The sequence below is a fragment of the Macrosteles quadrilineatus genome, unplaced genomic scaffold (assembly GCF_028750875.1).
Source record: "Macrosteles quadrilineatus isolate MER2022 unplaced genomic scaffold, UCM_ALF_1.0 Scaffold_1__1_contigs__length_201487025, whole genome shotgun sequence".
Lineage (NCBI taxonomy): Eukaryota > Metazoa > Arthropoda > Insecta > Hemiptera > Cicadellidae > Macrosteles > Macrosteles quadrilineatus.
Window position 1 is genome coordinate 189,225,751 of NW_026542594.1, and position 10,887 is coordinate 189,236,637.

At 31.4% G+C, this 10,887-nt stretch overlaps 1 protein-coding gene across 2 annotated transcripts; it reads right to left on the reverse strand.

Annotated features, from left to right (window-relative positions):
* Positions 1-3,526: 3,526 nt before the first annotated feature.
* Positions 3,527-9,113, reverse strand: LOC128983367 (glutathione S-transferase 1-like). 2 transcript variants are annotated; one of them, XM_054402626.1, is made up of 6 exons: positions 9,019-9,113; positions 7,800-7,958; positions 7,089-7,147; positions 5,515-5,653; positions 4,427-4,594; positions 3,527-3,786 (listed from the first exon to the last, which is right to left on the reverse strand). In XM_054402626.1, exons 2-6 carry the CDS (start codon positions 7,938-7,940, stop codon positions 3,637-3,639), a joined length of 657 nt encoding a protein of 218 aa, XP_054258601.1. In that variant the 5' UTR covers positions 7,941-7,958; positions 9,019-9,113; the 3' UTR covers positions 3,527-3,636. The 2 variants fall into 2 exon arrangements, with proteins under 2 accessions (XP_054258601.1, XP_054258602.1); XM_054402627.1 differs by having other exon boundaries at positions 7,800-7,951; positions 9,019-9,094.
* Positions 9,114-10,887: the final 1,774 nt, after the last annotated feature.

The window sequence follows — 10,887 nt, forward strand, 5'->3', positions numbered from 1 at the left end:
ATTAAACATATTTTTTTAATTGCAATAGAAATCTAAGAGGTAGAGTATAATGATTATTTCTCCAAAGATCAGTCAAATATGTAAAAATAACAACTAAGACAACACTAGACTGTTTATGATTTAGAGTAAAAAAAGGAAAACTAATCACCATTTTAATTATCTTAAACATTATCATCATTTTGAATTTACTCTATGCGTCAACACTTCAAAATGTAATTGTATTTTACTTCTACTATTCAGATTAAACATTCTCGTAATCCGACCATGTAATTGTCTATTAATTCCCATTGCAATTGTCCATGTAATTGACCATTGATTGTCAATGGGTCTAAAATCACAGAAATATAAAGTAAAGATATATTTCTTGTATGTTTTTGCTACTAAAACCAGTGAGGCACGGAGAGGCTATATTTCAGTTCTCCATGACGATTTATTCTGAATCAGTCTCGGGTTTCTTCATAATCGAAAACATTCTTCGCTTGCCAAACTCAAATTCAATATTTTTCCAATTCGAATTTCAGTACTTCCCCATATTTCACTAGAAAAAAATGTCGAAGGGTATATCTGAAATGCCTTAAAATATGCATTTGCCAATTTTTACCACACTTTATTAACAAAGGATTTGAGATAGTTTCCATTATATGTTTTAGTAAAATAAAGAATGCAAACTTTTAAAAGAATGGTCCAAGTCTAAGCCATTCTCGTGGCATTTGGTTTTGTGGTATTTGGAATTTTGGATGAAATTAGAAGAGACTTCCTCTCATGGAATCGATCCAACAAATGAACTAGTATTCGCAAAAAATACAGTAAAAATATTTTTAATATACTTTTTTGTCACATAATAATAGCACAGCATAAAAAGGTTTACTTTTATTTATTCATTTTTTATTTTATTTTTCTGGCTTGCTTTCTAATAAAATGTATCAAATGGCACATAGTCGCAACTGTAATCTTGAAAAAAAAACACAAAGTATACATTCTTTATCAGCAGATAATCAAATATATATGTCATATTTGATAGTATGGTGTTGAAAACCATGTCAAGTGAATGAGATAATATTATGATTATAATGGTGATATCACTACCTCTTCAAAGTATCTAACAATGCTATTATTGCCGTGTAACAGATGTAAGATATGTATATGAGAACAAACAGTCATTACAAATAACTCCAACAACCAACATTTGGACACTGATAATGACTTTTAACACAAAATGTTAGTTAAAAAGTATATTTGCACACATCAAAATGTTAGTTGTGTTAAAAATTATACTTGCTATGTAATTTACCTTGGTGTTGAAACCGTTTTGAAATGGGTAGTAAAATATTTTGAAACTCTATATGACCTATTTTATTTTACTTCTTTGGATTATATTAAGAACATACAGGGTGTTCATTTTAAAACTTTCCATATCTGTTGTGTGCAAAGGTAAGGCTTTTAACACTTGTTTGTTCTCATTTCCACCTAATTTGGACATGCCAAATCCAATAAAATTATTTTCAATTTTGAAAAATGTCCCAAAAGGGCCCAATTTGGGGGGTAGGGGTGTTTTTTGAGAAATTTTCAAATGTAAACATGGGTTGTGTGATACATCAATTTAAAGGTCTAATCACCCCGATCATTTTGGTGCAAAAAAAGTTTAATTATCTTTAACCGTATTTACAGGGTGGGTCAAAACGTTTTAAAAAAGGACTTTAAAGTTAAGTACCGTATTACCCTAACTAATGAACGGAACAGCGCCAAATTTCTTTCCAAGCTTATTCTTGAGCTACTCTTCAAGATAACTTGTAGTAAGGGCATTTTCCATGTTATTATCTAATTTTAAAAAATCTCAAATTTTAAGAATAAAAGAAAGCTGAAAACTCAAAATTCTTAAATAGCAAGGTATAACAAATTTCATACCACGTGAAAGGTCATTTTTTAACAAACATTTTATGTATTTAAGTTTTCTTTCTATCTCTTACTGTTTAAAAATTGCAGTAGAAAAACATAATTTTCTATTGTAAAATTTTAACTAGTTTTCTAATAAAACAGCCAAAATTTGTCTCTAGACACATGTAATGGTGCAACAACTGAAGGAAACAATTAATTATTATTTATAGGCAGATAGACAAACAAGTTATTACGTTTTACTTTGTGAAAAACAAGTTTTATAGCTGATGAGAAAACCCCAAGCGTGGGCCGCTTTCTGTAGTACCATTGACTAGTCTATGAAACAAACTTATATGTATTATTAAAGACTATTTTTTATTAAGACTAGTCAATGGTAGTACTAATTGCAAAAGTACCATTTCCTGTAGTATCTAATCAAATATGGTGTACACTAAAAAAAAGACTTTATTTTTACTTATTGGTCAGAACAAAAGTGTTCCAGGATAACTGCAAAGTGTTTAACAATAGATATCCAGGTAAGACCTTGAGTCATATAGTGTAAATGATTTAGTTAGGAAGTTTTCTGAAAGTGGCTCAGTTACCAATGAGAAAAGAACAGGATGAAGGGTCCATGATGAATTCTGACACAAGTAAAAGTAGTCGATCAATTTGTAATAAATCCTACTACATCGTTGAGCAAAGTGCAATGTGTTTTATTAGAAAAAATTATAATTTTACCATGGAAAATTATGATTTTCTACTGCAATTTTTAAACAGTAAGAGATAGAAAGAAAACTTAAATACATAAAATGTTTGTTAAAAAATGACCTTTCACGTGGTATGAAATTTGTTATACCTTGCTATTAAAAAATTTTGAGTTTTCAGCTTTCTTTTATTCTTAAAATTTGAGATTTTCTTTAAATTAGATAATAACATGGAAAATGCCCTTACTACAAGTTATCTTAAAGAGTAGCTCAAGAATAAGCTTGGAAAGAAATTTGGCGCTGTTCCGTTCATTAGTTAGGGTAATACGGTACTTAACTTCAAAGTCCTTTTTTAAAACGTTTTGACCCACCCTGTAAATACGGTTAAAGATAATTAAACTTTTTTTGCACCAAAATGATCGCGGTGATTAGACCTTTAAATTGATGTATCACATAACCCATGTTTACATTTGAAAATTTCTCAAAAAGCACCCCTACCCCCCAAATTGGGCCCTTTTGGGGCATTTTTCAAAATTGAAAATAATTTTATTGGATTTGGCTTGTCCAAATTAGGTGGAAATGAGAACAAACAAGTGTTAAAAGCCTTACCTTTGCACACAACAGATATGGAAAGTTTTCAAATGAACACCCTGTATATTAAATACCAACAAAGGTTGATCACAGCAACAGCTGATACAAACGGTTTCTCGTGTTATAATGAACAAGGCATGTTTCGCAGCATTAGTTCACTACCTAGATACAACTTAAACCCGTTCTATATCATCTTTCTACCAAAAACTTGCTTAAAACCTTGTTTCAGCATGAAAATCCAGTGTTCAATTTGATTTTAAAGTTAATGTAAATACAGTCAAAATCAAGTTGAAAACATGTTAAAACAGGAATTGTGAAATAAATTGTTTCAGTTACTATTTCTACGTTATTTTATTAACATGTGATTTTCGTTACTAACACATGTTCTACATGGACACACACTATGATCAGCTGATAGATTCTTGTTCAATAACGTACGTAGGTATAGGTAAGTAGTAAGATGAGTTTATTCCTTTATCTGGTCAAGTTTCTCTTTGATGAAGCTCTTGAGCAGGTCGGCTCCTAGTTTGTTTGTGGTTTCAAAGTCTTTCATGGACGACTCGCAACGAACGAACCAAGCTTTTGTCAAAGGATGTTCATCAGAAGGGTTGTATACCTAAACAAGATAAAGTTTCAAGTTTCGTTTTCTGTAACTTAAAAAATTTCTAATCAGTATCGGTTTAGGATACCACTAACTTGAACGTTATTGGATCACAGACAGAAAATAATTTTAAGTAGTGTATATTAATTAACAATGTGCAATGAAAATAGCAAACAAAGCCGTAAAATTGTATACTTTAGACTTAGATCTTCTGAAGTTGTGTACACGTTTATGTTGTTTAAGGATTTTAAACATGTAAACACTTTCTACTTTATAATTTCTTTTCGTGTATTTTTGGTGGTAGAAGATTATTTTTAGTATTTTGCAAGCCCCTGGACCTGTTTACAGCTAACTTCTAACTATTGTTAGAAAATTCCTTCAATTGATAGTCAAATTTCATTAGTATCCTTAGTAGCTTCAAATTTACGGGCATCCCATCTAACTACTCAGCCATCTTGACAATATACTTAAAATGTTTTGAGGATATTGCATATACTTGTAATATACAATTTATGTAGGAAACGTCTACTTGTTTAGCTATATTTGTTAATTTAAAAGATTCAGGTAAGACTTAAAGCATGTTTATACAAAACACAGAAATGAAAACCTTCATTAACTCTGTTTTACATAATGTTTATTTCAGTTGTATTCTTACCTCTAACACATCGACCAGTGTGACATAACTATAGTCAGCCAATGTAAGATGATCTCCTGCCATGAAAGTTTGACCAGCTAGTAGTTTCTCGATATTGTCCTGAGCGTCTTTTACTTTCTGCATCTGTTCCTCGGTTATTTCAGACGCGTTGAGATAAATTAAGGATCTCTGAAAAGGAGTACTTTTATTTGTAACATGTATATAACAAATAATACTTTCATTCAATATTTGGTAGTAGTTATTGTTACCTTTATCTAGGATTATGACAGAGTTTTAGGGGCCTTTTAAAACAACATAAGTATATATATTTTATTGATGCTAGTAAAGTAAATAGACTATGCATCTGTTCTTTGAAGAAAATCTTGATAACACGAATCTTTCTCAAATTAACAAAAAATTAGGTTTTTTCTGTAGTATTGGCCGTGTAAATAAAAATAAATAAACTTTAGACCCTTACATAGTGTTAATTACTACTACTATAATAATATAAAACCCTGTCTTTCACAATCTATTTAGCAAAATGTTAAACTAGATATTGGCTAAGGCAATGGATATTTAAAACATTTATTTCTTGAAGTTGCCTAAAGTTTACATCAAATACCTCTTGTATTTTTTATAATTTTTTAAGCATCATTCATATTAATCAATTGTGTAGACTATGGGGTCATTAGTATCCTAGTACCACAAAATAGTGTCATGTCCAAAGTAAAATAGAAAATAATCAGCCATCCATCCAAAAGTATAAAAACATTGTATTAAAAAAACGCATATTGATCTTTGATGTTTGCCCAGAGACTATTCACGTTTTTCGTGCATGGATTGTTTGGCACCTTTTGTATTAGACAATATTAATCATGTTTAACCATCTTAATATTTTAATAAGAAACTTTTTTAAACTCTTCTTACATTTAGGAAAAATCAAAGAATAGCACTGGATAGGCAATTACCATCGCCAATACCAACATATTATACTGTAGTAAGCCCACAATTTACCTTCAGGGGATTAGATTATGTTAGCTTTAAAATTTTTACTCATCAATATTTCTATATGCATTATTTAAGTCAATAAACCTATAAACTTTACTCACTGCTATTTCCCTAATAAGATAGAACACATCATTGCTGTAGTGCAGCCTTTGGTCTACAATTGCTCTCTTCTGCAGGTCTTTAGGATACAAAGAGTCATCTTCAGCAAATTTGGACACTAGGTAGGCCATGATAGCTCGACTGCAACCAATAGCAAATAAGTAAATAGTAAATATATTTTTTAATTGTAAACTCCTAGTACTATCAAATGATGATTTTGTATTCGTTGGACGACCATTGTTTTTGGACTTTGAGATTGATTTTATAGTAAAATTCTAGGTTGTAAATTTTGAACACGCGGATTGCAGTTCTACGGTTTTTAGTACATAAATAATTCTGGAAAATATTTTGAAGCTATTAATTAAAGATTGATATAATGTATAAATATTCCTAACGAAACTACAAGTTCAGGATTTTAAATATTGAGTAGAAGTAATCAAAGCATATACATTATCAAATTGAGTAACCTCAACTAATCTAAAAGTATTATAATTTAGACCATAAGGAAAATTAAACTTGGAAATGTCAATATCGACAAAATGATTGAAACGATGTTATCTTTCATATTTGATTTTCCATAGAGAATGAACAAACGGTTTTAACAAGGTAATCAGCCATGTAATGAGTAAAAACGGTTATTGTTTACTACGTCAGTTTTATTTTGTGTTTGTTTGATTTATGGATGATTTGTTTATTATATGGGATTAAACACATGAACAGGTATAGTATTTAAGTGCAGTTTTAGTGAGTGGTTTTGGTTCTGTTTTTATTATTATTTTTTTTTTTTAATGGGTTAAATTGCTTCTAATACTGTAGAGAAATTGACTGCATTGCATGTTCCTTTAAGAAAGGTTTTCTGAAACTTAAATTAATAATTTCTAATAATATCTGAAGCCTATTTGAGCTTGTTTTAAGATCTTGTCAAGAATTCTCTTACTTATACAACAAGAGACCAACTAGCCTTTGTTCTCATATATTCACTTTGAAAATGTTTGGATTCGATAACAGATGGTTAAACAGAATATTTAATAACAAATTCTGTAAAGTTATGCAAACGTTTTCTTTGTACACTTTCCTCTCTATACGTTACAGTTAAGAAGAAGATACAATTACCTTGACTAGTATCAAATGTTTTCATAAACTTAACATCAGTCAATAAAAAAAGTATAAATAATAAATTACCAATTAATGCATTCGACGAAAATGAGTGGAAATGAGTTGGTTGATTACTGTTTTAAATACTTATCGCGTGGATTAAAACCTAAATAACTAAATAACCCTTCCAAACTTGATTAAAACCTTAACTAGGCTAACGAAGTCTTGATGAGAAATTAATATTTAATCCACCCTTTGAGATATTCTGGTTAATTATTTTATAATCAAAACTTTTACACTACTGTTTATTTACTCCCATCGCTTTTTAAATTTTGAAAATGTAATCTCAATTCGACAATGAATTGTGAAACAGTTGGAAGTAAATTTGATTGTGTTTAATATAAATTTATGATTAGACTATTCTTTGGAACATGTGTTTAAGTAGTCTAGTTAGTTAATTTATTAAAACTACAATAATTACCTTTCCCACAGAATGAAACCATCATCGTCAATGACTGGGACTGTATGTAATGGATTCAACTGAAACATAAAATAAATATGTTTTTTTTAGTTGAGCAGATTGAATTAAATACTAGGACGAGTGAACTGCAGCTTTTTAAAGATGACTACATACACGAGTGATTTTATTAGTTACCCCTTTAATTACTTAACCATTACATCTTATAGCTCATGTTATTACTTTATACTTTTTAAACAAGCATTGTTTAGATTACCTCTCATCGTTAGTTAAGCAATTTGTAAAGATTGTCTTCATACACAGTTAATAGTGGGTATTTGATAGCGATTGTCTATCTAGGAGAAGAAGAAGAATGAGGGGGGGTTTACCTAAAGGAAAATAAGAAAATGTAGGTTTCTTCCACATCTGGAAGTATTAGTTGACAAAGAAAATCGGTTAGAAAATCGAGATACTGTACATGTTGTTATGTTGGTACCAACTAGTAGAATGAGCTCATTGACTCATGGCTTTATGTTTGTACAATCCCACTATCTCCTATCACTGTAGTTCAAATATACACAGTGCAAAGTGCAATGTACTTAATCCCTTAGTACAAATGGCAACCGACGTCTCGCAATTCTCTCATTCGTTCCTACCTCCAGTTTGTACAGCTCAGTGGTTTCCTGCTCAAAGAAAAGGTGAAGAGTTATTTTATCTCTATGTTTACTTAGTTACCTTTAAGAACTCTGGAGTGAATTGTTCTTTTTCCCTCAAGTCGACATTCTTATACTCAGCAGTCAGCCCTAAAGCGTGTATCACCAGGTCCACGGAGCGAGCTGGTGGACTGGGCGGGATGAAATATAGAGTCAGTGGCATCTTGGAAGGTACTGAAAACTTACAAAATACAAACAAAATATTTGTGTATGTCCCATCATTACATCTTAGGACGCTTGGCTCTAGTACGGAAACCAATTTACTAAGTTAGGCTAGACCTAGAGTGTTGTGATATCACGACATAAATCAAATTGATTGGCAATCTTTGAGATTTGAACATGGGACTTCAGAGACTGAAGCTCCGTGCTCTACTTCCTAGACTAATCTATGCTAATAAGATCTCCCAAACTGTATTTAAAAGTCAAGTGTGTAGCTAAGAAAGTCTACGATTTATTAAAGCAAATCCATAGCATTGTTTGAATCTAGTTGAAATCAACAATAGATTTTGGTTCAACCATATCATAATAATTCAATCTAGGTATTTCAAGCGAAAACATAAACTATTTTACATTGACCACGTGCATTGGCTTAAAAACGAAATTACATTTAACGAGATGTAAACTAATACTTCTACCATTGCAACTACATCTACATACAATGCGTTAAAATGTCTTTACTAAGCGTACATTCAAGTATTACCTTAAATATTATTTTGATTTTTGTAATTAATACGCATTATAACTAAGCTGTCAAAACCGACGGTTTCAGATTAAGACGAATTACTTTGAATTAGTTTCCCTCGTTGTGGCTCAGACCTTCTCCTCAAATATTTCTACAAATTTTATTATTTGTTTCCATTTCAAAAACACTTTGAACCTCGATATTCATTGCGATATAGTTTATTATTTTACTACATAACATAGTAGGTTTACACTTTTATTTAATTCTTTTAAATGCTCTTCTTTGGGGCGTATTTTAAGCTGAACTTCGTTGCATGAAACCTGACTAAACATAACATTATGAATAAATCATGGATTATTCGGAGAAAAAAAAATTCGAAATTAACCATACAATAAATTAAATAATTAATAATCAGAATTCCGGTTGAATAACAAAAAATAGATAGTAATAAATAATACATAAAATCATAGTAATTTATCAATAAAATAATCACGAATACATTGAATTAACCAGACTCTTGCAGCCATACAAAAAGCAATACTACATAAACTTCCCTTACCAGAACTCCGTTAACAATTGGACTGTTCTCGTTCACTAGTGCAGACAACTCCAGTCAGCTGTTCGTGTGGTGGGAGGGTATCACTTACAGATAGTGTTACAACAATGCAATATTGACAAGGCCAAGGCTACATCGACGACTAGCCAGTTGTAACCGGCAATTACACACACGCCATCTTTAACAATTCATCAGAGGAGTGTGGAAATAATTTACAAGATTCACCATTCGTCAACAGAATTAGCCAATAGAATTGAGGGAATTTGTTATGTGAACTGTTACAGTGTGCGGTTCAATAGGACACAACTACTTGCCGTGCATGAGGGAGGTATTAATTTCATATGGGAGAGCAGTAACAGATGTTTATGAATAAAAACATCAAAGTTCTTAACTCGTGGAAGTATAGTAGTTTACGCAACGATTGCGTAAAGATAGTGTTAACGACACGAGTAGAAAATTTCAGGTACGAGCCTTGGCGAGTGCCTTAAAAACTTCTACGAGTGTCGTTAACACTATTTACGCGAGTTTCGTACACTACTTTACCTACGACGGTGTTTTAATTACTAAAAATTACTGCTCATAACTTCTAAAAGTGGTTATGTTTTCGCTTGGAACCTCCCATTGCCACTGACTGTGATGCAAGAAAACATTGTATCAAACCCTAATTGCACCAATCAACAATTAAATTGGCCTCAACAGCTGATTAGTTGAATTTCGAATCGTTAAAATTTTGCTTCTCCTCTCTCAATCCTTGAACCTCATTGGTCCGTTACCCGTGTTGTTATGAGTAAAACTATGCTGTTATGAAAGTAAACAATGCTGTTATGAGATACTTTTCAATTCTAAGAACTGTATTGAAACGGCTACTTTAAGAAACGGTCGTAGGTAAAATTAGTTAACCACGTTGTATGAAAAGTAATTTAATAAAAAGTGTAAACTGAAGAATAAGTAAACTGTTGTAGTGTGCTTGTTTATGAACATATTTTGATCAAATTTGGAAAATGCATTTATTTATTACTAAACTATTAACATTTTACGAAATAAACTTTTTAACCTTGCTGTTGCAGCAAACCTAAGTACTCCTCAAACTGATTCTATTTAAATAGGGAATAAATGTGATACTTTTAAGGAGACATTTTAGTGTAAATCCAATCAGGCAAATGGAAATTTGCTTAGTCTGCAGGTTTTCTGCAGCGGGGGTATTTAACTACATAAAAATCAGTGCATCAATGATTATTGTTTTACGATTCCTCGAATAATCCAGAATGGAATATTTTACAAACACATCCCCTTGCAGATGCGTTCTAAGAAATGATTTTGAATAATTCAGATATGGCTCCATCCCACGCGCCTTCCACAGTTTTTCAAGTCATGCTTATAACATGAAATTCTATTATCACGTGGTACGATATTCTTCGTATATTTTTATTTGAGTTTTACCATGAATTGATCATACTCAATATATATTAATCGTTGTTATGGGTTCACCTGACGCCAATTTATTTTTAGTTCGGTCCGTGATTAATCCGAATCAAAAAGAGACTCTGGGGTTTATTTACTATGTATGGTTTCAAGAATGTAGCGTGTTCAACGCGTTTGGAATATACATTCAAAACGACCGCCTCTTCGTAGGACTGTTCAGAGGATACCGAGGCCGTTATCGCGTTGGGCAGACCTGACCGTTGACCCTACACTTCACTACACAATCACTGATACACCACACTCCACCTCTCCTAGTCAATCTTCAACAGTTTTTTTTTTAATTACCTCAATACAAAGAGTTTTTTTAAGAGTTTTTTTATCGTTAATTTCATTCGAGAGCACTGAAAATTGAGTTCCAAGCAAGACAAAATTTTTAAAAATTAAACTAAT

Bases quoted from the DNA above. Each gene is read 5' to 3' on its own strand.
- LOC128983367 (XM_054402626.1), bottom strand. From the start codon at position 7,940: ATGCCACTGACTCTATATTTCATCCCGCCCAGTCCACCAGCTCGCTCC. The intron at 5,654-7,088 runs GTAATTATTGTA...TATTGGTTGCAG, and splicing joins GGTTTCATTCTGTGGGAAAG to TCGAGCTATCATGGCCTACC. The intron at 4,595-5,514 runs GTGAGTAAAGTT...ACTCCTTTTCAG, and splicing joins ATCTTATTAGGGAAATAGCA to AGATCCTTAATTTATCTCAA.